Source organism: Pseudomyrmex gracilis, unplaced genomic scaffold (genome assembly GCF_002006095.1).
Source record: "Pseudomyrmex gracilis isolate BER0280 unplaced genomic scaffold, ASM200609v1 scaffold_101, whole genome shotgun sequence".
Lineage (NCBI taxonomy): Eukaryota > Metazoa > Arthropoda > Insecta > Hymenoptera > Formicidae > Pseudomyrmex > Pseudomyrmex gracilis.
In genome coordinates this window covers 469806-496625 of record NW_018020685.1, presented here as the reverse complement: position 1 = coordinate 496625, position 26820 = coordinate 469806, and the positions used below count along the sequence as shown (strand labels likewise).

The 26820-nt window shown below is 37.7% G+C and overlaps 3 protein-coding genes and 1 long non-coding RNA gene across 5 annotated transcripts; 2 read left to right on the top strand and 2 right to left on the bottom strand.

Moving 5' to 3' along the window:
* The first annotated feature begins 1204 nt into the window (after positions 1 to 1204).
* Positions 1205 to 6512, top strand: LOC109855907 (two pore potassium channel protein sup-9). 2 transcript variants are annotated; one of them, XM_020430612.1, is made up of 8 exons: positions 1205 to 1674; positions 2994 to 3175; positions 3416 to 3539; positions 3769 to 3983; positions 4285 to 4440; positions 4712 to 4887; positions 4983 to 5312; positions 5600 to 6512. In XM_020430612.1, the coding sequence occupies exons 4-8, from the start codon at positions 3857 to 3859 to the stop codon at positions 5885 to 5887; spliced, it is 1077 nt and encodes a 358-aa protein (XP_020286201.1). In that variant the 5' UTR covers positions 1205 to 1674; positions 2994 to 3175; positions 3416 to 3539; positions 3769 to 3856; the 3' UTR covers positions 5888 to 6512. The 2 variants fall into 2 exon arrangements, with proteins under 2 accessions (XP_020286201.1, XP_020286202.1); XM_020430613.1 differs by lacking the exon at positions 1205 to 1674 and adding an exon at positions 1727 to 1832.
* Positions 6513 to 7286: 774 nt separating this feature from the next.
* On the bottom strand, positions 7287 to 20190 carry LOC109855908 (paired box protein Pax-1-like). The gene is made up of 3 exons (XM_020430614.1): positions 19175 to 20190; positions 8454 to 9122; positions 7287 to 8232 (listed from the first exon to the last, which is right to left on the bottom strand). Exons 1-3 carry the CDS (start codon positions 19191 to 19193, stop codon positions 7736 to 7738), a joined length of 1185 nt encoding a protein of 394 aa, XP_020286203.1. The 5' UTR covers positions 19194 to 20190; the 3' UTR covers positions 7287 to 7735.
* A 1115-nt stretch (positions 20191 to 21305) lies between these two features.
* On the bottom strand, positions 21306 to 23776 carry LOC109855917. Its single transcript, XR_002250342.1, has 3 exons — positions 23582 to 23776; positions 23390 to 23500; positions 21306 to 21444 (listed from the first exon to the last, which is right to left on the bottom strand). It is a non-coding gene; the product is annotated as an uncharacterized LOC109855917 (long non-coding RNA).
* A 284-nt stretch (positions 23777 to 24060) lies between these two features.
* LOC109855873 (peroxisomal membrane protein PEX13) lies at positions 24061 to 26653 on the top strand. The gene is made up of 5 exons (XM_020430558.1): positions 24061 to 24428; positions 24670 to 24912; positions 25033 to 25280; positions 25362 to 25556; positions 25626 to 26653. The coding sequence occupies exons 1-5, from the start codon at positions 24367 to 24369 to the stop codon at positions 26042 to 26044; spliced, it is 1167 nt and encodes a 388-aa protein (XP_020286147.1). The 5' UTR covers positions 24061 to 24366; the 3' UTR covers positions 26045 to 26653.
* The last annotated feature ends 167 nt before the right edge of the window (positions 26654 to 26820 follow it).

The following is a 26820-nucleotide window of genomic DNA, read 5'->3' as shown; positions in this document are numbered from 1 at the left end:
CATAGACTGTGTCGTTTGAAAGACGACACTACTTGACTTCAATTAATAATTATTGCTTATCCAAAAATAAATCGCGATAACGATCACAAGGTAAAACGAGACTTTGTACATTGGCAAAATGTAATAGTAACGTCCGTCGGCAAAGACACGGACGCGTCCGTACGCGGTGTTGTACAATAATTGCAGTATTTATTAACAAGTTGCTGAACAAATTGTTTTGTTCCCGCTAAATCAACACCGACATCGGTGCTCAGGTACAGGTTTATTGGAATATTTTTATACTTGAGCTCGACTAGCAAGTTTTTCAAAAAAAAAAAAAACTTTGCCGCAATCTATCAATTTATATGCTGATTAGAATCTGCTGGGAGCGACACAGATTGGCATCAAAAAACCAGGCAAGATCCGCCTATTTAAATGCGTTTAAATGGAATATAATTGATGAAACGCGAGTGGGTTGGGGGGAGAGAGAAGATCTCGGTTTTATAGGCTTAGTCAGCGGAATGTATAAATAAGTTAGCGGAGATACACATGTATACGGAAAATTTCTGCTGCCAATTTCTTGAATCGTCTGTCGTTGCTTTACAATTCGCTCTCTTATATATTCTGAATTTAAATATAAGTTAAACAAAAACTATCCCTTACAAATTACTTCAACAAATATGTAAATTGTACAACATCTAATAATATTCAACCAAATGAGATAGAAATAAAATAAGTACAGAACCAGTGTGAATCGAGCGGTAGATACACGCGCAAATTTTTTTAAATTGACACATTAAATTTCAAATTAAATTCAACTCCAAAATTTCTGTGTCAAATATCGTTTTTTCTTACCCTTCCCTTTTATTTGAACAATTAGAGAAACGAATAATTGAACAATTTGAGAAATGTATGAAGAAATCGTTTGAATTATGTGTGTGTGTGTGTGTGTGGTTAAAAACGTACGTGTGCTCCTCTTGCGAAGCATCACTTACACTGTGTGTATGTATTTCAAAAAACAAAGTAAAAACAGTCGAGTTTTATATTAATTGTGTTAGTTACCTCTTATCTAATTACAATTAACAAATATCTCATACAGTTTTCACCGCATTATTATCTCAATGCGGTTTTTCCTCGAGCGAAAAGGACTGAAAAAGACGATACCCTACGGTGGCGCCCCGCTCGGCCGAAACTGGAACGACCGCCTGTAACAATTCGCGCAGATTCTCTTCTCAGTCGTTATCCGGACGCTGTTATGGGCGGATGCTGGATCGTCTCCCTCTTCTGAATGCCGCAGGGAGGCGCTCTTTTTCTTTTTCCTTTTCCCTCATAATCACACGTCCCACATCGCCATTGACGACGTCGTCGGTATTTCTGTCACGACTTCGTCGTCGCGTCATTGTCATTGTCATTTGTCGTCATTGCCGTTGTCCGTCTTGTACGTTAGCGATCGTCGTTCCCGATCGACAGCGACGACGTGTGCTCGTCGCCGCACATCTCGAAGGTGGCAGAGGAGAGCAGAGAGGGAGAGTCCGGAGATAGCGGAAGATATCTCTCGCTAGTATAGAATAGTGTGTGTTCCGTGTGTATACTCTGGTGTGTGTTTCCCCCCGTCGTTCTGTATATTAACTCAGTGCTCGAGAGACAGAATGGCGTGGACGGATCTTTCTTCCATCTTGCCGCGTAATGTAAAAGGTAACGAATGTGTATGCGTAGTGTATGCTGCTTTTTTTTCTTTCCTCGCTGTCTCTCTTTCCCTCTCCCCTCTCCTGTCTCTCTATTCTTGACGCATCCTTTTTTTTTTTTCACGCCGCTCCGAAATCGAGGAGGAAAAGACAAACGTTCACAAAACGGTTCGCACCTTTGTCATCGCCCGATCGTAAACAGAGAGAGAGAGAGCTCTTGTTTAATTAAAATCTGATTTCTCACACAAAAGTCCACAGAGAAAAACGACGATCGTTCCAATCGGTTCGACGTGGCGTTGCCTGTCGCACTCTGTCGCGTGCGCGACCGAAAAATACATGCCATTTACTGTGACGGTTTCGGAAACGCGAGCGAGCAACAACTCGAGGCCACTCGAGAAGCTGTCAATGGGTGTCAAATTCGTCGGACTCTCAGCTCTCACTCACGGGAAATGTTTATTCTCGTCGGGGATATAATTTATTATTTATTTTCCGCACTCTGGTCGTGTGTCATGGTGTAAATAAAACCTTATCACGGTATTTCCGCTCGCGAGAGATCATTTTTATTCGCCACCGGTGTGTTAATCCGACGCATTAAACTGATAAAACTTGCATGATATTTTAATTCCTCGACTTCTTCGGTTATTTCAACGTGGTTAATGTTATACCGAGGAGGTAGTGGGGGGAGAGGAGAAGTTGGTTTTGTTTTATACACGTTTGCGTTATTCATGCGGAATGTATTTAATAGCGTCTTAACATATCGCTGTGTTTTATCTATGCAAACCAGGCAATTTAAAAAAAAAAAACAGTTTACTTCTACCTGCGGTTTTCGTTCATTTCTATATAGGTATATGCGCTTAATTTCACTTGTATATCCGTCGATGTTAAAAATGCAACATCGTCGAGATAATACATTGCAATGTTCTCTCTCCGTCCGTTTAAAAGCGAAATCGTTCGTAGTCATTTATGCTCTTCTTCAATTTTCGTTATTTTTATTCGTTTTTTTTTTTCTTTTTTTTTTATCGAAGTCGTCGGTGATTTCTTTCGACTTTGAAATTCAAATTCCCAGGAAAAAAATCTATTATACTGCTTCTTGCGCAAAGAAGCGTGTTTCACAGCGGGAAAAAAATATTGAAAGAACGTAAAATAATTTCAATGAGATCAATCGTTTCGATAAAATTAATTAGTGATGTTTTAAAACAACGCTGCTATAAGGAACAAAAACGCTCGTTAGCTAATGTTACAGACATTAGCTTGTGTTAACATTTTCTTTTTTGTGAGAGCAACTTGTTCATGTGAAGAAAATACACGTTGTTGTTGCGTGGCTTTCAGGTTACCGTCTTCGAAGTGGACGTTCACGGCGGCGCGGTACCCCATAGCTGGCAGAAATCACATTTACCAAATCCGGTGACGATGCGAGGATACGACTTGACATCATTACGTGAAAATGGACCACGGCCTCCTGAGCCACCCTCTTCTGGTTATCCCGCGATGCTTTATCATTCTTCGTTCAGGTGAACTATCTCGCAATATATAAATCACGATATATTGGGGTCTGTCACAATTTTGCCACAAACTTTGTTTCTTCTCACACTTCTTTCATATTCCCACGTGCCCGCCAAATAAATCTCATTCGGCGCTTCGTATCGTTTTCTTTCAGATACATTATCGGGGGAATAATAAATTTGTTCTCATCAAGTATTCATCAAGTTTTGCTTATCATAATTCGTTAATATTTTATCTTTTGCGTTTAGTCGACTGTAAAAGCATGGGGTGCTAAGCCGACGGATGGAGGGAACGTAATAGTGGGAACAGCAAAAGCACTGCCATATCATTCTGCTCAACTCTGCCGTACCTAAAAGAAAACTCGGATTGCAGGTGGGATATTTTTTTTTTTTTTATATGGACACACTCCTTTGCTTGTTTTTACTGTGGAAATAATTTTGGTTTCACTTTGTCGAAGAGAAAGAAGGATCTTCAAACGGTGTTCTTTTTGATAAACTCACTGTCAAATCAATTAGCTGTCGCACATTACATAATAAGCTACAACTATAAAGCTTTCACGTGTGATTTTCGTTTTGCGTCACGCTTAATCGGAAAATTTCAGGTCGATATAAGAAACTGCACGATCGCTGCGGCAAAGAAGCAAGTGCACTAAAACCAAGGAATCGCGTGCTAAATTTGTATTAATAGCAATGAAGAAGCAAAACGTCCGAACCTTAGCATTGATTGTTTGCACACTTACTTATCTTCTCATTGGTGCTGCACTTTTTGACGTATGTGAGTCCAACACGGAAATAATCCATAAGCATACATTACGTGGTGAGTAAATGAACTGCTCGTGCTTTGTGCGATATTATAACTGCGACGATTAGGCAGAGAGCTGCCTAACCATTATTCGGACACGTTCTGATGATGTGCTCGTCTGTTGCTCTCAAAGCGAGCGACAAATCGGGCACATCTTTTGATCGTAATCTTCATTTGGAGAACTGAAGTGGGATATCTCTCAAGCAAGATGGCTCTCTTCGATTTCTTATCGAAGATAATATTAGAAATTCGCGTTTATCTCACAGATATCCTTCCCTAAAAATATTTAATAGTTGTGTGTTTATTTTGTTCGCAGACATTTTACAAACCGTTCTGCAAAAATATAAGATAAGCAAGGAGGACTTAGGTATCTTGGAAACAATAGTGCTGAAGGCAGAACCTCACAAAGCTGGCCAACAATGGAAATTCGCTGGTGCAGTTTATTACGCTACAACGGTTCTCACCACAATAGGTCATTACAAAATTTAATATTTTTCTTTGAATGAATTTAAATCGTTAAATCAACTTTCATAGCCTTATTTTGTGAACATTTTAAATAAGTCAAGCAATACATTCAATAATTTACTAAAAAACTATTCATCGAAGCAGCGATATATCAAACAATTTACATTTTTGGAAATGTCGAACTTGCATTTACAATTTAGAGCAATTTATCTTCTTAAATTACCTTTGATAAGTATGAGCTCGTGTTTGTACCATTTTTTTGTTACATTGTATCGCAGGTTATGGACATTCGACACCAAATACTTTACAAGGCAAACTGTTCACGATGATCTACGCGACTATCGGTATTCCTCTAGGACTTATAATGTTCCAAAGCATAGGAGAACGCTTAAATAAGTTCTCATCTTGCGTGATACGGAACATAAAACGTTTTTTAAACTGTAAAGACATCCAGGTAACACACGACAAAAACAAACTGATTGACGTACATCTTATATCTGATGCGATAATAGTTTCAGTTTGAATTAAATCCGAGATGTGATATTACAGACCTCGGAGACGAATCTCATTTGCGTGGTGACGACTTTGTCCTGCTTGACTATCGCCGGTGGTGCTGCCGCATTTTCCGCGTACGAAGAGTGGTCCTATTTTGACTCCGTTTACTTTTGCTTTATCACACTGACGACAATTGGTTTCGGCGATATGGTTGCGCTGCAAAAGGACAACGAACTCGACGAGAACCCCGAATACGTTATTTTCGCCCTGATATTTATTCTCTCTGGTTTAGCAATTGTGGCGGCCTCGCTTAATTTGTTGGTTTTAAGATTTATGACTATGAACACGGAGGACGAGAGACGAGATGTAGCCGAAGCACGACAGGTACGTATCTTGTGTTTACATCTAATAATTTTTGAACACAATCTGAGAGAGGGTTTGTATTATCTGACAATTTAAATCTTTAGTGTTTTGATTGAACACATATGTCGAATAATTGCTTTTCTGTAATTAACGATCGTGTTATTCGCGTTATTTTGCAAATGTGTTTTGATACAATTCGATCAATCACTGTCTTGTTTACGATCAATGTTTTTGCAATATATTGATGTTGATGGAATGTTTTCTCTCTCTCTCTCTCTCTCTCTTTTTCTCTATCTCTTTCTTTCTAGGCGTCCCAAATCGCAGTGCATCTCGAGGGTGATATAATAACGGCGAACGGCTCGATTCTGTCCGGTTTTTACGGTAACGTGTCTTCGTGCCTCGAAAAGGAAGAGTCGGTGTGCAGTTACCCGTGCAGTAACACCTTTCAGTCGTCGCGTCGGAGACCACGTTTGAAAGTGTGCCGTTCGCCCAGTAATATCTCGCAACTGTTGCCGATGCAACAGCTATCGGCTCTGAACGCCGAACGACCGCTCACGCCGCTGCTGCAGATGCCGCAGCATCGCGCCAGCATCTAACAGTACTGTTCCAGGAGTAGCGTGTTCGTTACTCAACGTCGTTATTGCGAGCAGCCGCGACGGACGTTTAATTCAAAAGAGAGATTGTTGGTTCCCACGGCTGTGGTGGCGCTTCAACGACTTTTTCATCGTCGTCAAAAGACGTTTTTTTAAATTACGCGCGAAAGAGTGTGAATATTGCCCAAAAGTCTGTATTTAACGAGTGCAATCGAAAACTTGACTACGTGACAAAGAAAGACAATATATTGCCACGTTCTTTGTCTCTACCGCGTGTGTGATATACCTACATATACATCTGTGTACGCACAACTGTGGTATATATCGTATATACGGACGCGAAAGGATAATGTCTCACACGAAGAGAATCGACAATCACATTATCCTCATCTCTCCTCAACCGCGCCAAATTCTACGTAAAGCGTCGATGAGATCGAAAACAAAAAATGTAGATATTGCCCCTCGCGAGAGATTTGGTCTGAAAGTGTTTCTTCAGATCTCTCTTAATAATAGGAAACGTAGTAGCGTAATAAGGTTTAATTAACATAGACTCCCACTTTTTTATAAATTTTATGTTTGTATATATATATATATTCACATATGCGTGTACATATATGTATACACACATCCTCGTATGCATATATATGTGTATATATATACACACACACGTGTGTGTAGATACATTATATGTATGTATATGCATGTTATATATATGTATATATATGTATATAAAAAAAAAAAAAAACAAATTGTAGATAAACATTGTACATTGAAAAAAAATTAATGAATAATACTATTAATAATAATTAAAAAAAAAAAACAAACAAAATTGACAGGAGACGATTAAATGTATAGTCAATAAAATTCAGTTGGGTTCCTGAACAAACTTGTTATTTTCCTTATTGTTGCGTAACAGTAACAATTCAAAGTGTAATTTTGTTCCTAAAGCACGTTCAAAAAAAAACTAGCAGATTAAATTAGGTTGGTGAGTGAGCGTGCAGACTTTGAAGCTATTCCGAATGACGTAAAAAAACATCCTAACAAAATGAGGATCAAAGATCTAACAAAGTAATCACGTTTATTTCTCACATGTACAACAAAACAACGTCGTCTATAACGTTTAGACTGATCATGTAATCTCTATTTAGTGAACGCGATAAGAGTGACCGCGGATCGTGTTACGTAAGCAGATATATAGTTAAATCTCATGCCGGGCATAAGGTTTCTCCGGCAACGGTGTAACCGCCGAATATCCCACCACATCCATCCGATCGCAAAGAATTAAAATGACTTGTTAAATAATTTTTTTTTTTTTAAATAATATTTTAATTTTACTCTTATTATATATAAATTTATAAATATTTTTTATGAAGAGATAACATGTGTATTTTGATGATTTGTTCGTACAATAGAACGAATAGTCGTATTAAATGTTCTATACAATCATTTGAGGCACATATAAAAGTTTTTTTATATAAATAACAATGCTTTACGAGTATTATGTTGTTTCATCGTCGAAACGATCGTTACAGATGAAAACTATAAAATTTATTTTGCTGTGAGCATTTTCTTATATTATTAATGTAGCGATATATTTGATAACAATTGATAAACAAAGAGCCTTTACTTGTATTTAACACAAAAGCATACGCAATGCGAAAATATTCTTAATTCTTATACTATATATATATATATGTAGTATTAACAGCATTCTAAAATCTCTCTACGTAAAAATATATTTAAAAAAATTTTATTTACGCATCGAAAAAAGAAACACTACCTATTCGTTATTAGATCATTTGATTACCTTTTATCCTAGATAGATTTCGATGTGAAGTATTTTCCTTTTATTTAATTACAAGGACTAGCTGGCTGACTTGTCGTTCCCGAGGACTGTAACACAATGGACTGTACAGACAGTGTGGATATGCTGCTGGCCGTGGTCACGGTGTCCGAATGATGGCGATGACACAGCGCCGTATTGTAATACTGTTGATGATGATGATGTAACAGATGAGAATGATGCGGGTGAAGATAACTCGAACTTCTGTACTCGTTGTTATTATTGCTGTTGTTGTTGTTGGCGCCGTTGTTGTCGGCCGAGTTGTCGTGACGATTGTGATGATGATGATGATGGGGCGTGTTGTTGATCGTGGGACACAGAGGCAATGTTGGCGACGAGGACGACGACGAGTTTTGTATCAGGTTACAGCTGTTGGCCAGGATGTCGTGCACTGTGTGAGAGCTCGGCCACTGCAGAGCGTTGTTCGTCGCTGTCTGATGTCCGCCGGTTGTGTAAACCGCCGGAGATGACGGCGGTGACAATTTACTCGCCGACGACAGTCCACCTAAACAAATCGAAGAGTCGACACCTCAAATATGAAATTAAATTAAACACACGAGAGATTTGGTCTCCAACGCTCACATAAAGGTAGAAACAGTATCTTGCGGATATATTTCGATGTTTTAAGACTAAATTCCTCTTCAATTTTTTGAGTAATCGATTTCTTGATGAAATTAAAAACAGATTCGGAGTCTATGCGCAAATTAGTAGCCGCAAAATACTGACCTTGATGATGCTGATGCGTGATGGAAGGTGGTGCCGTCGGATGGTAAGGCGTCGGTGGATACGGCACCGGACAAAGGGCCGCCGCGCCGGCCGCCGCGGCTGCGGCCGCGTAAAGATGATGATGATGATGGTGGTGGTGGTGGTGATGGTGTGCCGAATGATGTGAGGGATGGTGCATCGCCGTCGTCGCGCCGACCTTGTTTCGCAGTATCCTCGAGATACTCGACACCGACGGGACGTTGTACTTGTCGCAGACGCCATCGGACAGCAACCGGTCCCTGATCTCCCAGGCGAATATGCCCGGGTCCTTCGATTTGAGCTGCTTGATGTATTGGACGACTTTCGGAGTGGTCACGCGCGGCTTGCTGCCTCCGATCGCGCCCGGCAATATGCTACCTGTTTCGTGATAGCGGGCCAGTATTTTGCTCACGCATCCGTGACTGACGCGTAGCTGTCGCGAAATGTCGCAGGGCCTGATGCCGAGCTGCGCGAGCTCGACTATTCGCAATCTCACGGCGTTCGGCAGAGGTCTGCCATTTACGAAAACGCCGCCAAGTTGATTCACCTCTCCGTATTGTTGCTGCTGTTGTTGCTGCTGCTGTTGCTGCTGCTGCTGCTGCTGCTGATGCAGTTGTTGCGATTGCGCCCCTATGTCGTTGTTGCTGTTCTCTGTGACACAATATCAATTCCCCGTGACCGGACATTTATTAAAGAAATAACTACAACAAAGTATTTACACACAAAGTGTTAAAAATTAATATTTATTAATCTAGTAATTATTTGTTTAACAAATGTTCGGCCAGTGGTACATGTCCGCAGTTATTGGGACATTCACTTTATATTGTAAAATCGCGTTTAGAATTTAAAATCAAACGATAACGCCGATGTACAGACGCTGTTTAAATTTGTCGCTTAATTTTGTATTACAATTATTTACAACTACTCTATATTTACAATATGCAGATAGCGTGCGCGCGCGTGCGCAGGTTTATTAATTGTTACCGCTGCAAAAATAATAAATACAGCTTTTCTACGAAATTCTGGATAAGCAAATGTTGGTGAGACACAGACGCACATTCGTACGTACGTACACGCGCGGCTCCCGCGTGTAATATTATTAGACTTTTTCTCGCAAGTGATGAATGGTCGAGATCAAAGGCTCCGACGCGTGTAGTCATTTTACACGCGTGTAACATACATATCTAATGAAAGAGAGACGACAACACATACACACAACCGGTGTAGGCGACGACGCGCGTGGGTATGAGTGCGAGCACAGTTCCGCTTAGCCGAGGGGGAAGAAGCCGTCTGGTTCTAACTCTTATAATGCTATACATACACTTCTTAACGCTAAAAAATATCTTACAAAAGTAACAAACAAAAGATACAGCTCGTTTGAAACACAATGAGAAAGTGGACACCGAAAAGAGCCAAAAACGAGCGAAGCGAAAATTGGATGTTGACAAAAATGATAGATTTATTCTTGTAACGTATGAGAGCGTTTCTGTGCACTTGTGTTTCATCTTCGACTGTCTTTTTGTGTGTCACAGGTGTATCTTAGAACTACCCGGTTCAAAGATTCGAGCGCTTTCAAGATCTTTAAATGTCATTTTCTACCAATGTAAAATATCGGAAAGCGGAAAGTTTACATGAGAGCGCGACTTTTTCGAATTTTGACTTTTGGTGTAGCGGTAATGGATTTTTTTCTAGATAATAACATCTGTATCCGCTTGATAGGTCTGTAGTTATTTGTATTGCTGTGCAATAATTATTTACAATTAATTATAATTTATTAATTTATTGTATTATCGTAAAGCGAGCGCACTTTCGTCGTCTCCGCACTCGTTTCCGACGACTTGATCGCTAACGGCTGTTGTTCGGTTTTTTGTTAAAAAAAAAAAAAAAAAAAAAATACAAAACTCCATGCGGCACTCCACGTACATCACGATGGCGGCTGGGTAGTTCATCAATGCACAGCGCGCGCGAATGGACCCCACCTTCAAAGGTTAATTTCGACATTAGAGGCTTTCGAGCTACCCGCCGGTCTCTTCTCCGGCGCAGTTAAAAATAACTGCGCCATTCCTTCTCTATGTTGCCTGTGAAAGCGGGAGGGTTTTATACCACATCAGACACGCCCCGTCACCAATCTTTTTACAACTTCTCATCACTGTTTAATTTTCTTTTCGGGAGCGGGCACACACATCGGATGTATGATGGCTGTCGTCCACGGAGAAAAGCCGACGTGACACTTAGGACGCGCAGATTCTTTGATCGCTAATTCGTTAAACCTTTATGTTTCTACGATCCAAGTGTCTTGCGGACAATGTCGCGTCTAGTTCGCGTGTCACGCGCGTGTATCTTTATAGTCGGGGTGTCGCGAGTCTTCTCAGTCTCTCATTTCTCTTCTCGACGAGATTTACCGAAACTCGATCGCTCGCTTTTCTTCGCGCCGATCTTTCTGTGAAAATTATCCTCGATCTCCGATTCTACCGGTGAAAATCCTTTTTTTAAACTTTTTAACTCCAATACTGAATCTTCGAGTTTTTTTATTCGGCACTTTCCGAAACTCTCTTCAAAAATTGTTGAAAATAAATTGTGTAAAACGATTTTTCCAAGATTGTTTTGATATTAAAAAAAAAAATGCGTCACAGTTCACTTTTAGGATGTCGGAAAATAAACGATTCAGGATTAGAGTTGGAGATGATTTTTAGACATTTCTGTCCCAGTTGTTTCACCTTTGGCAATTTGTTATTCGCGCAGCAGCCACGCGTTCTACAGCCACCTTTTAGTCGTTTACCACCACGTGATTTTAATGTCAAAAGAAGCTGCAAACGCAACCTCGGACTTGGTCGAATACCTCGAGAGATTGTTCCACGTCCAAGAGTTGTGCCACTCGCGACGCTTATTTGCGTCACGCAATTCTCGGCGCGATTGCTGTAACACCTTATAACCTGAGGAATTCCTCTTCGTTACTCGGAAACATCCCTCACAGCGAAATAATTCTGTCTGCAATATCGTAAGCCTTTTCACCACCGTCGTCAAGATGGAAACAGTCAAACCGCAGAAGATTTTGATATTGAAGAAGAGGTGGAAAATGAAGAATTACATGCTCGCTCTTACTTCATGCGCTTCGTTTCTTTTTTTTTTTTTTTACTAAATTTTACCATTTTTTCTTAAAACATTCTCGCGCAATACTCTTGTAAAACAACCGACACGTTCAAGCGTAAGATTAGTTTAAGAAGATAGATACACATATGCGTGCTCGATTTCTCGAATGTTCCGAGAAGTTAGACATATGAACTGAATGATGAGCCTTTCAAGGTTTGTGTTTTAACGAGCGTGCATAACTCCCTTTGCTATCGAATCTTTGTCGGCAAAAAGAATTGAGGTTTAATGTAACATAGATCATTAAAACCGAATCATTGATATTCAATTGTGCATGTCGCGGCCGTTCCACGAATTGGCGTTGAAATCGAAGATGCGTCTTGTACTGTATATATATGTATATATGTAGGAAATTCGATTGACAAATAAAATACATTAATATCTAACGGTTTCAATGAAATATTTATTAGACTCTTGACTGTGTAATTTGTGTACGCATTTTGGAGATATTTGTCAACTCTCAGAGTTAATTACATTTATAATAATATATTTAAATCTACTGTATTTTTTAATACAGTAGATTTTTAATAAAAATTTTCGAATTTTAATTTACTTAAATAGTTTTAAAGACATATGCAAAAGTTTGCGGTAATTTTTGCCTAAATAAAATTGTTATTTTTGAAAACCAATTTATTATTTAATAAATTTTCGTGTACCCACGCTGTGTTGTCAAATATTACTTTTTTCTTCCGAATTTCGTACAAATGCTGAAACCTCGCACCTACACACACGGATAATTGTTCTTAACTTTTTGGGAAAAAAGAAACTTGCATATATGAACACACTTGATTTCTCTCGTTACAAATAAATTATGTATAATTATAAATAAGATTGAGACGGTCTCTCATCTGTACATAATTATAACCAGACATAGAATTGTCCGTGTATGAAAGACTTTTTTTCTGGGGTTTTATAAATTTCTTTTTTTATAATTTAAAGATATACATTTCTCTCGTCAATATAGTAGAAAAAAAACTGACAGATACAGCAAAACGCTCGCAAAGCAAAAACATGTCGCTATGATCGGCGGTGGCGGCGGCGGCGGCGGCGGCGGCGGCGGTGGCGGCGGCGACGATTCCGTCCGAAACTCTTCTTCCAGGAATCGTATAGCTGCATCGTAGACTCCCCTCCTTTGCTTGCTGCGCTTTTCTTATTTGTTCATATCCTCTATGAGCATGTCTGTTGCTTGAACGGTATGCCAGCCGATGTGTGGAAAGAACAGCTAATGGCAGTGTACGAGAGGACAGAGTGGATCTCAACATAAATTCTCCTCCCCGTAATAAAACAATACCTATGTCACATACTTTACACGAGGGACGAGATTGCACCTCGTTTTTTTTTGCGACGAAAAATTCTTAAAGCAGTAAATGTTAAAAATACAAGAGAAAAAGAGCAGTAAAATAAATTAACAAGAGAAATAATGAAGTTTTCGTAAAAACCGAGCGTCGAAATATTTTAAGAGTGTAAATTATATAATGTGATTTTTTAAATTAAAATTATAATTTGAATTAATTTAGTCGGAGAAGAAACATTGTCTATAATTCTACTCTTATAATGTTACATACTTCGTAATATTAAAAAATATTAAAACTAAGCAAAGGAGTAAAAAGAAATTGTTTTTATATAGAGATGCAAACTAAGCATCCGATATAAATTTTCAAATTAAATTTAATTCAAATTATAATGTGTATTAATTTAGTAATTTACACTTTAGAAATATTTCACATGTACACTCTCAGTAGATCTTGAAGACTTTATTATTTTCTTCTTATTGTTAGTTGAGAGAGATAGAGAGAAAACGATCAGAGTAACCTTATTTAAGTCTAAATAACAACGTAATCAGTGATTACGTTTTGCAAAAGCACGGATAAATGTCACGACAAGTTCGTTCGAGAAATCAAAGTGTTAGTTAAAAAAAAAGCAAAAGTTCAAGATGCCTGAATGTGTCTAAAGCTGTTTTCAATCAAGAGTGACGTTAATGTCTCTCTCTCTCTCTCTCTCTCACTCGGATTGTTTTAATATCCTACAGTTTTGGTGGCGCATTACGTGTGACAATCGATTGCAATCGACGACCGCTTAATTCTCGTCGGTAAATGTAAAAAATGTTTGCTTGCAAAACATTAATTTATCTTTATATCCTGACGTATTACGAAGTCACAAGCAAGACATTTATTATTATTTCCGTGCAGCAATAAAAGAGTTCTCGCGCGATTAAAACGAACTCTTAACAACTCAATAACGTCTCGGCCGCGATTATTTTACATCGCGCAATAAAGAGATAAGAAGTCTCGTGAAAAACTCGAAATCTCGAATTTGACAGTGCCGGCACAGTCAATCAAACGATGTTTGCTACGTAATAAGACCGATGCCGTCGTACGGCATCATCACTCGTCGAATTTTGCGCAACACGGTAGATCTTTTCAAAATATTGACTCGGAAATTACATAAATGCAAATAATGGAAGTAATCAAAAATATTTCTTTTGTTTGATTTTATTTTAGATATTTTATTAAAATTAATTTTCGTCTAATTTAATTTGTTCAATTCTGCAAATATTTATTTTTTTGTGTTACTTTAACAAAACAAATATTTCAACCGTGTTTTCGAAAACTTTTTATCGGCCTGTAACTCGAAAATTTTGAATTGTTTTTACGCGCATACGCACATCGAAATAACATATTTACGCATTTGTTGCACACAAATACGTATTTATACGTACAAAACGAGATTTCTACAAAACGAGATACAAGTTAAAATACAAATTTAAGAAAACGGTACGGAGGGAAAAGTTAAAACTGCGTAAGGCACAACGTGACACGAAGTAGGCGTGTTCAAACGCGCGTGATGAATGTCAGTGTCACCCTCGAAACACATGTTTCGCTTACATAGGTATCACAGAAAAGCAACTAATGTTTGTCTACCATCTAACCCGCTAATTATGGACACCGTCGTCGTTCCCTTTGTCGGTTCCGACAACGTTAATAAAAATGTGAATCTTTGATTTCAATTTCCGCGCTCACACAGTTACTTTAGACACACATGTCGCAGATTAGTTCGCTCTTTGACGCGAAGCACATATTCGCTTAGAAGAAAGAGAAGAAATACTTTTCGCACTTTAAAAACGCAACGTGTCTCACCCTCGTCCTACTCTCCCTCGCAAATTAGTCGTTCTCCGGTCCTCTCTTTTGTAAGAACGCGCTAAACTAAGAAACTTTCAAAGAGATGAAACATTTTTCGAAGCCGATCGCGAGCAGCCTGTTGCGTGTTCGCTTGTGACATTTCGTTCGATTGAAAGCAAAATCATGTAAAATCACGCAAGTTAATGAGAATCAACAAATGTGTTCGAAAATATAGGATTTTTGTTCTCAATATGCGCTGCAAAAAAATGAATATTATCGCTTTGTGACACGTTTGTGACAAGGTGATCATTCGCGTTGATTTTGTCGAATTATCGATTTTCTCTCGTCCCGATTTTGTACGCAAACTTTTCGCAACTTTTCGCGGTAAGAAACTACGCGATATATTTAGATATCCGAGAGAAAAAAGCTCTCGGGAAATTACTTGCAATGGTGAAGCAGAGAGAGAGAGTAAAACACCAAACATATATGCATGTAATTTAAATTACCGAACAAAAACAAAACGCGAAATGGCCGGTGAGGAACTATTTGTGAAATCGTATAAGGCCGTCAAAAGCCAAAGCGCATAAGCACATGACTCGAGATGAAGAGTTAATCAAGAAGTCCGGTGAATCAATCACGATCGATCGTGCCTATTATGGGCGCGCAATATTCCCTCCCCCTTTCCTTTTGCTTTTTCTCGGACTGCTCCTAACCGGTAATGGGTCACACACCTTTTGTTCTTTTCTCTCTCCTTCATTCATCGATCTGTTATTTTCTTCATTGCCTTGGGAAAGATATATACACATATGTCTGGACCGTGTAATATAAGAAGTCCGACGGAGCCACACCAGGGGAATAAAGAGCGCGCGGCAACAATTCAAAGTAAAAATTCGTTAAGTTCGGACCGTCGTAATTATGAGTGCGCGTGTATTCGTGACAAAATAGAGTGTTGCGTACGAGTGGGGGAAAATAAAATCCCGAGAGAGGAACAATATATATATATATATATATGTATTCGTCTTCTCTCTCAAAATATATCTTCAGCTTTTAATCAATTTCTTTTGCACTTTACTTATTAAATACTGTGTATTTTAAACCTTCGATTTTGTCTCTGTTTGTTATTTATTTATTTATTTTTATTTCTGCGCGTATTACAAATCTCGCAGAAATAAAAATAAATAAATAAATAAAAAATAATATATATTATATAAAATATATATATTATATATGAAAATTAAATAAAAAATTACACAGAGAAAGAGAGAAAAAGAAAGAGAGAAATAACTCCGTAAATGTTATTTCAAAGTGATGTGAGTGCGAATACACGTATGTAATTAGTAACAAATTTCTTTTAGTTCTCGATCTCTCGAGCGCGACTGAATGCATTCGGTTTAGGTAGGTAGCAAAGAAAAATTCCGGCAGCCAGCGCGTTATTGTTTGCACAGTCCTCTGTCAACTGGACTACAAGCCTTGTTTCAATACATTTTTAAAAGCTGCATTTGTTGTTTAACCAAAACAAACAGTACTAATTGAACACTAATAAATCGGTAACGGTCTCTTTTGTTCTTCTGCATGTATAGATATTACATACATCTCGCGAAGCACCTGGCACACTGTTTCGCTAAACTCTAAAAATGTTTGCTGATAAAGTCGCAACTCTTCCCCGACTCGTCAATTCTGAGTTCGATTGTATCGCAAGAGGTCAGACTAAAATTGCTTGGGCGCGCGATTTATTTACCGCGCGCGTAAATAAATTAAACATTACGAGTGTTAATTGCGCGTGAAAGCTCTTACACGCATGAAATGCACTGACGAACAAACCCCGGTAATAACAATAAATTTTAGCAGCATTCCGTTCCAGATACTCTCTCTCTCTCTTTCTCGTGTAATTGTACACTGCAAAAATGTAGACGTAATTTATAACAAACAAAGTAGATATCGAGACTAACACAACACTTAGTTGTAACTTTCCAAACGCGTTACAAATTTACACGTGAACGTAAAATAACGTAACGTGTCTTGACGTTGTACATTTGTTTTGTACAACAAAAAATTGTGTAATATGTATTTTATCATTTAAAAAAAATATGTAAAATTTTAACGAGTGAAAATATTTACAAAACTGTTCGTGCGTAAAAAGTTATACATTATTTTTTCATTACACCATTAATGATGTAATATTTACGTTTATTCTTTCTACATTTTTTTACAGTATACAATTACACGTGCAATCCTGATACAATTCTACACACACACACACACACACACGTGCGCGCGCGCTTTTTTTTGAAATCACGGTTTTATTACTTTTAATTAAATGAAACGCGAAAATAATCGACAACTTGGACTAGTTATAGATTAATTCTCACATCGCTTATTGCTTCATTGCGAAGTATTACATCTTTATAATAATATCGTGCAATATATTAGGTTAACAATTGCAGATAAGTACAATAATACCTTTATTAATAAATCGTCAATTATGTACGTTCTGTACGCATGACTTGACGACTTTAAAATGTCGAATGTTTTATCTCGCTTTTACGTTTCAATGCATCGGCATTACATATCAGGGTCTTGAACTGTAATAGCACGAGCGAGAGTTACGCGCTCGCGCTGAGATGTATTAGTGTCATTGACTTCGGATATTGTTAACGTTCCGAGAGAAACCGATAAATAATTATATTTTAAAGTACGATCCGCTTGTTTATTTATTTATTTTTTTTTTTTGTTCTATTTTTCACAAGTTGTGCCTACGTTTCTTCTGGCAAATTATTCGCAACTTATTACTTGATTTTTAATTAAATGCCGCAGTTTTGTTTTCAATTCCGTTTTATTACATTACGTGTACACGCGCGTAACGTTACACTAGTGCTGCGATTTATGACAGAACTTTAATCGCATGCATTGCAACAAGCAGCTAAAGAGCGGGAGAAAAAAAAACTTGTGCTGATTGTGCTCCGTTTATTTCTGAATTATGAATAATGAACGGCGACTAGAGAAATAACAAGTTTACATGAATAATCATTATTTTTTTGCATTCGCGAGTTACACTTTCTTGCTACATCTTCATAATCTGTGAGTGCGTCATGGTTTACTGAACTGCCTGTCACATCTCGAATTTCACTTTATCTCAACAAGTGTTTGATATAAGTGTATATTCTTTCTCTCTTTTTCTCTCTCTCTCTCTCTCTCTCTCTCTCTCTCTCTTCTCTTTCACTCAAATTAGAACATTTTTTTACAATTTAAAATTACTACAGAAGAGAAACCGACAAACATTTATTTACAATTATTTGCGGTCTGAATTATTTCTCAGCTTATTGTTCCGAGTTTTATTTCGTAGATGACCGTACATCTGAAGTAGATTACATCCGAAAATAAACTCAACGCTCTATTTCACGTAACGGTTTGTCCCAAACATTATACGCTGTACTTGTTTATAACCAAAAGCGTGCACGGTTTTGGTACATACATGTGCGCCGATTACGTGCGTTATGTATCTATGAAATAATTATCTCTCTTTCTCTGTTCGATGATAACAACAATAACAACTAGACAATAGTATGCGCAAAATTATTAATTTTGTCATCTTTTTTAATTCTTCTCTTCCTTGTCTCACATCCTACAATTTTTTTACGATAATCGGCTCTGGATTAAAAAAAGATGACAAAATCTCAGCCAGCGATAAGAACGGAGGCATCCGGGACCTAATAAGAGGGTCAAAGGTTTCCTACTCAAGAAATGAATACAGCATGCTTTCTATGAATGAACACATCGTATCGTGTATACGTAATTATATCAATTCGTTTACAGAACACCGTAGAAAATAACACGTAACTTTTGTGCACTTGTAGAAAAGAATAAGAGCGAGAGAGATTGCGAAACAGACTGCTCGAAAAATGAGAGATTTGAATCTAGAAAAATATACGATTGCAATCTACCCCGTGAATTTTGAAGCTAATTAACGACTTGTTTATCGAGTTTTCTGATTTCTTCGAGATGTGTTTTCGCGTTTGTATCACTGAACGAACATAATAAATATTGCTTTCTGCATCGTGTCAACAATTTTTAATAATTTATGTAACGCCTGTAAATGCGCTGTTTGATTACTGCGACAGATTTGTTAAAGCGACACTTTCTCTCGCAACGCGTTAAAAAAAGAATACTCGTCACAAAGATTTAACATAAATTGCAGAAAAATTTTCCACAATGCAATTATTAAGCAAAATCCAAAGCTTTCTGTGTATATGTAAGATCAAAGTGTGCAAAAGTTGACGCGGTTTTAACACACAGTCAGTCGTCCGTCGATCAATTTTTTTCGAAGCTGTTGACGTGCACGCGATAAATGTGCACAAAACAATTATATTTACGCAGTGTTTACGTAAGCCACGTACACTGGCGTAATTTTTTGATTGATGAAAATGAATTTATGCTCACCTAGCATGATCGAGTCCATTGGAAAAGACGTGCGGGTTCGCCAGCCGTCGGCTACATGGGAGACGGGAGTTTCGCCGTGCGCGGTTTTTCAAACGTATACATACATACACGCAATATACATTTAAGCCTACAATTTTGTTGACATTTTTGTCAGATAACGTCTTTTCGACGAAACACAATTTTCTCTTGCGCGCACAACGTGTGAGAACGACGATTTGTTGATTTTAATTGTTGAGTCACACAGTTGTTGTAAGTTTTGTGTAAAATAATACAAGTGACAATATAAATAATACTGCAATAGCGAAACCGAAGTTGCAAAAGCTCAAAATTTAATCACGTGATACGTGCGCGAGATCATGAGGACGTTACACAAAGTTTTAAAATCAAATAGTTTTGTTCAAACCGCCGTGATATCGCGATACGATCAATGTTCTGGTTTTTGTCCCACAATTTTTTTCCCGATACCTCATGACCTGTGAATACACGACAGCAAACACACAACGGGTCGCGGCGAATTTACACGAAAATTGCGGTACGATATCGACGAACACATGTTGCGAATATAGTTGCACATTTATTATCACGGTGCAACTTTTCGAAAAATCGTAATGACAATCGCGAGCCGCGGCTTGCACACGAAATACACATTTAGACGAGAAAGAAACCAAGGAGGAGGGAGGGATGAAAAGGTAACTGACGAAATCGGTTTTCGTGATGCCGCAGGGTGCGACGACAGGTGCAACGACGAAGAGCAACGGTGATAAGAAAACGCGACACGCTGATGACAAAAAATATTTACGCGCGAGAGAGCACGCAGGAGATCACGGATTCGCGAACTATCGCATCGCACCGTCTTGCTCGTGTACTACACAGTGAAACTGCATAACTAAATAGACGAATAAAAAAAAACAAAAAGAAGCACAGACACAGTCAATGATGCGCGGCTCACCCTTCGCTGCCTCACTGACTGGAGCGACAGATTTACCAGAGCAGAAATAAGAAATCCCTCTACTCTCTCTTGAGAGCACCACACGCACACACACACACCCACACACACCCGCACTCACAGTCCCCACCACCTGATACGTATAGCGTTTCTACATGTGCACATACAAACACACGCGCGTGCTTACAGTGAAGTGCTTTGTATATGCGCGCATTTAAATAAATCGACCGGAGAACATACTCGCGAGGGTAAACGGACTTTTATTTTCAGTACGCGTTCACCTGATCACATCGCAATTTGAACACGTACGAAATACGCGCGAAGTAAAAGAGAAACAATTTGCGGGAACGAGACGGAAGGAGGATAGAAACGTGCGGTTCCTCTCGATAGGAAGGCTCCGACGAACCACAAGTGGTTGGGAAGCCGATTGGTGGATGATCGCCATACAAAACACAGGTTCGGGCTCCCGAGGCATCTTTTGTGCACGCAAGTTACGTGCCATTGTGTGAGTGCACATTCACTTGGGCGCGCGCGCGCGCTTCTCTCTTACAAACGCTCGTGCGCACGCTCAACTAAGCGCAACCGAACGATCACAGTAAAGCCGAACGATTGGAGAAGGAGGCCGGCCACGCTTAAGAGGCGGAGTCACATCGGCACGGACCATTGGCGACAGCAGTGCACCGTGAGCGACCGCGGTTTACGCCTCTTTACTACGTTCTCTACTTTATCTCCATTCGCGTTTCGCTTGGCGCTAAGTACTTGGCTCGTGAAACTGATGCGCGATAGCGCGTGTACAAAACCGGCCGGGCACCGCTTACTCTTGCCTACGAATGAGACACGATAATAAAAGGAGCATGATAGAAAGAAACAGTGATAATGCATTTTCTATGTCATATATGGTCTCGTACAAGTCACATAAATATATATCTACCAATGAGTAATGTTCGAAGAATGAAGATACACACATACACACACAACAAGCTTTTTCCCTCTCTCTTGTCACAATAGAAATACGCCTTTTTATTGAAGAAGAAAAGAAAAGAATAACTCTTATCGCGATATGTAATTAAAATTACAATTGCACAAAAAAAAATAAATGTAAATTACACATACCAAATATATATAATAACAAAATTTATTCTACATATATCATATCAAAAAACGTGATACGCACCTGATGACAGATCTGTGTTTATTTTCTCATTTGCGAATCAGACGTTAACAGTGATCGACACGTGTGATTGTTTGTTAGTCATTGTTTATATTCGTCTGAACGGCCGATTTCTTCATACCTCTCGATAGCTATCCTTCTGGATGAATTCTTCTGAGAACCAATAAAAACCAATTTTGAGAGATATCTTCTAGATAAAGTTATCAAAAACTTATCTAGAAGTGAAACAATTGGCTCTGAGTAAAATTCCTCATACAGAGCACTCTATTAAAAATCTATTAGATATCGCATGTAGTTGTTGATGTATGAATATCTAATGAACATCTAATGGATTTCTTGTTCTGTGTGGGTCGTTTAGTAATATGTGTGTAACCGAGAGTAACGCCAAGTACGTATCCAGTTTATTTCTTACTTTGAATGTGAAAACAGTAAATATTAAGGTTACTTATACACAGCAAAGTGATAGATGTACGTCTTTATGACACATACGCACAACAAACATTAATAATTTCTATAAAACCAAAGTATTTGTCTCCAAAAAGTTGAAGTCTTTTTAATCTGCGATTAGTTATCAAACAACTTTCATGATGTATTTCAACGATAATGTGAGAGTGTGCGTAATCTGCAACCTGAACTTTACATCAAACCGAGAAAATATATACGCGCTTACATGTGACACATGTCCTACACTACAGTTCGTACTTGAGACGACGCAAGGTGAATCGAATCGAAACACGGTAAATACTTGATATATAAAAAACATAGTAGAATATAAAGCAGTGAAACAATTACATTATTATTAGTTTATATATTCTTGGTAGTATCAGCATTTCATTACGTGTTGTATGTGAAAACATTAACGATAAGATAATAATTTGTTTTAGATAAGTTACAAAATCTTAAACCCAATACTCTATTATCTTATAAAGCGCCAAAGTTACGTGAGGAGTCATCAATAATTTATAAATATAATGCAATACATGTAAAAAGTTATTTGCGAGCAAAATAACTTTATACGCACATATAAGTCAAACGCATAACAAAATCCGTTTGCAATTTAATGTAAAACATTAATAGCACGATATTATTTTTTTGTTAAGATATGTGGTAGTCGTTTCTTATACGAAAGTGAAATGAGAAAACATATGTTAGATCGCTTCAGAAAAAGATCTCATAAGAAATGTTGAAAAACATTCGGGGATGCTACGCTACTTTTTATTTTTACAAAAGACAAACGTATGAAATAATGTTTAAATTATTATTTAATATTTAAACTGTTCAAATTATTAGTTAATACACTATATCAGTCTTTACATTAACGGTGAATGAATATGGAAACCTGTTAACGGTTAACAGTTATATAAGAAAATAATATTGGTGGCGTTATTCTGTTCTGTCGAGATATGAGACGCGTGCGCACTTTTCAATACCAATTATATGTACCTTCATGAAAATAGCTTCGTACAATTTATTCAAAGTAATGAAACAGATATAAGGAAAAAAAAATAATGTATGATAAAATATGAACACAATATCGAAACAAAATGGTTTTTTAAGTAATCAGACAGGTATTATTATGTAGAATATACGATAGCTCGTTTTTAAACTTGAATGCAATACTATTTAACGTAATAATACTAATTTTGTTTCTTATGTGATATTTTTTTCTTGCTATTTTATCAGAAAATGTCTGTGCATGTATTTGTTCGGTTAGTTCGGAAATGTTAAGTTTGATCGTAGTAATGCCATAATTATCAGGAGAATAATTTTAATCATGATAAAGTTTTACACGCGTGTATTTTACACATACCCGTTTTTTGTTTTAATGATCATAACCGACTATAGGGGTATAAATATAAAAGTGAAGAGAGCGTACGTTCACTCACAAACTCTGCTTATTTTCTACATCACTTGACTAAAATAGAAGATGATCACTAGATTGCACGTTATTTTATCCAGTAAATGTAAAGTATCAAAAATTCATCAAACTATCATATTAAAAATCATAGAGAGTGAGAACAGTTTAAATATTGGACTTAAATATATAGATTTTTGTGTATGTGTTGAAATAAAATGTTTTTATAATAAAAACTTGTACCTTTTGTATGCAAATGCACGTTGTTTCATTTTACATTCCCTTTTCTGAGTTCAAAGCCGCTATCCCAATCTTTGAATTGACATGCGCGGCAACTCGCGGTATTATACATATCTGTAGGAGTAAAAGCTAAACATGTAAATTTCCAAGTTTTAAAATTATTAAAACAATCAATGTTGATCTAGATGCAATTACCTGATTGCACTTTATTCCGCTCTGTAGTTTATATTGCGATCAGAACGCTGCTTGCTCAAAATTTTGCCGGACAATCGCGCGTTTTGTGTAAAATTCGTTCTGTTCTGCGTCGCGCGTCGACCATTTTGTTTCTCGCCGCGATACGATTTTACCGTAATGCCGATTACCGGCGAGTGCGCGATCGTATCAATTTTGTGTGTCACCACAAACGTCCGATACTTTGCGACGCTCGCGTGCCGCAAGTATTTGCGCGCGAAACGACAACAATCGCGAGAAATGCGGAACGAATTCAGACGTAGATCCGCTACGCGTCGCGCGTCCGCCATGACTGCCCGCCAATTCCGAGTATATCGAAGCGCGCGATGTTGCGATTCTCGACATATCGAATCGATGCGCGCGCACACATAGCACGGAACAGAACCACTTCTTCAATCGGAAAAATTTAATTTTTATTCATTACACACGGGTCTGGTTCGTGTAGTTCATGTGCGCAAAACGTGGACATCACGACGCTCCTTGACAGAAACACGTAAAACGCGTTCGTAGTCACTTAAACGCTTCTTTTTGATTATTTAAATGAGAGCGAGAGAGTAAGAAAATTCTTCCGCACGCTGTTTGTTATCATCAGCCATCAGTCGGTCGGTTGCTGACAAGTAGAATACATAAAACGTGAACTTTGAACGGTAACTAAAAAGAATTTACGATATGCTGTGTTGTTACATGTAAAAAAATTTTGCCTGATATTTTGCAATTCGTCAATTCGACTGCAACTTGAGATTCTTACGATGGCACCTGGAAACAATATTTTGAATAGCAATCAGTTGAGAAATTCCAACATATCGTCGAGGTAAGAAACCTCTAATGTATTCACAAAAAAAAAAAGTACATGTATTTAATTAATGCCATTCCAGTAGCTCATTTTCTTTTATTTCCCAAGATTTTAATCTTGCATTGCAATTTTGTTGTATAATATAACCAAATTAAATATACTGATGAGGAGAAAGGTCAGAGGGAACACGAATATAAATGACAATATATAATAGAATATTTTATTATAAACTTATTTTTTATGTGTCAAATATGTTTAGCCTACCTGGATCATCTCCACCCTTTCAACCTACTGGAGCTATACCACCTCCATTACCACCTCGCCAATCAGTTGATAACTATGTAGGATACAGGCCATATAATTCTACTTATAATTATGGAAACTTTGGATATGGAGGTGGTTACAGGGGTTATGGTGGATATGGTTCTTTTGGAAGTTACTTGCCCTATTCTGGTAACAGTTATGGATCTATTGGTGGATACAGTGGTGATGCGGAACATAGGTATACTATTTAAAATAATAAATCTTTGCATACAGAAGTAACTTTGAAAAATATATTTGTTGAAGATATTTTATATTAAAAATTATATAAAACAATACAGAATTTTTATGTGTGTTTTAGATTTCAACAGTATCTAGAAGAAAGTACAAGATCGACTTTCTCTGTAGTAGAGACCATACTACATACATTTTCATCAATCACAATGTTATTGGACTCAACGTATTTTGCTCTAACAAGTTCCTTCAGAGCAATTTTGAGTGTGGCAGATAACATTGGCAAATTACGTTCAACAATTGGGCAGCTTTTCAGCACATTTGCTTTGCTCAGAGTTTTGAAATGGGCTTATAGAAAAGTTTTAATGATGCTTGGTGAGCTTATTGCATGATTGAGACTTCGGCAACTTGCTCTGTGCACAGTCATCACTTCTAATGCTTATTTCCTTTTTTTAGGTGTTCAAACACAGAGCGCTATCAGTGAAAATTTATGGCAGCAATCAGTGACGCAAGTCTCGAACGGAGAACAGATACTACCAGGCAACGGACGGATTTCTCCGTTTGTGAATTTCCTAATTTTCGGTGTGTTCGTATCTATTCCATTTTTAATTCACAAGTTGTCGAATTCTTTAAGACTGTCTCAAATACGAGGTAATTATTGAATTCCTAAAAATGTATAAGATGAAAGCATGTATCAGTTACTTATCGATTACCTTGCAGTTGACGATCCGAAAGAATGGGTGAAATGCGAGGATCCGGTGTGCGTAGCAACCGCGATATACGATTTCACATCATTGTCTAGCGGGGAATTGAATTTGAGAGCTGGTCAGAAGATCTGGTTGGCGCCACGATCTCTTCAACCTAAGAACTCGTCTGGTTGGTGGTTAGCCACTGACAGTGCAAGTGTCGGTTTAGTGCCTGCCAACTATGTCACTATAGTGGGACAGTTAAAGAAAAAGACGGAATTGAAAAATAATGGAAACGACACGTCACCGTTAATTTCGACTTCCGTGGAGAACGCCGCCGCTTCCACCGACTCAACTACGTACGTAAATACGTTTGATTCTAGTGCCAATCAAAAAAATACTGATTTCTCTGAAAATAACATCAAAGACGAGTTATTCGAGACCGCTATGTGAGGGACCACACTATCTATTCTTTTATTTGATCAATGAGAGAAAAGTGATATTATCTTGTTCCGTGTCGTATGGGTCGACGAATTATAACGGATTTTTTCTTCATTCATCTTGAGAGAAATACACATCTCTCTGGAGTACATGCTGCGATCTGCGAGTGAACAATTTACGAATTGTTTGGTTTCTCATAGTTTGTTGTGAAGAAGTATCAAGTGCCTCGGTAGCTTGTAACTGGGAACGCGCTCTAACAAATGAAGTGATTCAAATTAGTGATATTTTTTCACATTGAATTTTGTTTTATCTGTTATCGAGTTACATATGCGGACGATTTTGTGGAGGCGCAGGTTCATGTGATTTGCAATTTTCGTTATTAGAGGGAATATAATTACACTATATGTAAATGTACACATTCCCCGGGATGGAAATAATTACAATAATCTATGTTATTCTTGCGAGTGGTCGCACTTCGTAAGCAATACTACAATTTGTTTTTAATGTTTGAATATTGTAGATAGTAAAATAAATTTTACAATTGTTAAATAATATTTAGTACAATTTTATGTAATTCTTTATATCTCTAAAGACGCAATAAATTTGATTTTCTCATAGAAACTGTATAGTCGGATAGCGTAAATATAAAATTTTCTCTGAAACTTTTTATTTTGCAATAGTGAAATGTTTCTGCAACGTAGCTCATTGGCGGACTATGTAACACGAATAGGAAATCATATAAAGAAGTATCGACACGGAACATATTACTCATCAATATATCCCACTTT

Bases quoted from the DNA above. Each gene is read 5' to 3' on its own strand.
- LOC109855907 (XM_020430612.1), top strand. From the start codon at position 3,857: ATGAAGAAGCAAAACGTCCGAACCTTAGCATTGATTGTTTGCACACTT. The intron at 3,984-4,284 runs GTGAGTAAATGA...TTTTGTTCGCAG, and splicing joins CCATAAGCATACATTACGTG to ACATTTTACAAACCGTTCTG. The intron at 4,441-4,711 runs GTCATTACAAAA...ATTGTATCGCAG, and splicing joins AACGGTTCTCACCACAATAG to GTTATGGACATTCGACACCA.
- LOC109855908 (XM_020430614.1), bottom strand. The intron at 8,233-8,453 runs GTCAGTATTTTG...CGATTTGTTTAG, and splicing joins CACGCATCAGCATCATCAAG to GTGGACTGTCGTCGGCGAGT.
- LOC109855873 (XM_020430558.1), top strand. From the start codon at position 24,367: ATGGCACCTGGAAACAATATTTTGAATAGCAATCAGTTGAGAAATTCC. The intron at 24,429-24,669 runs GTAAGAAACCTC...AAATATGTTTAG, and splicing joins AATTCCAACATATCGTCGAG to CCTACCTGGATCATCTCCAC. The intron at 24,913-25,032 runs GTATACTATTTA...TGTGTGTTTTAG, and splicing joins AGTGGTGATGCGGAACATAG to ATTTCAACAGTATCTAGAAG.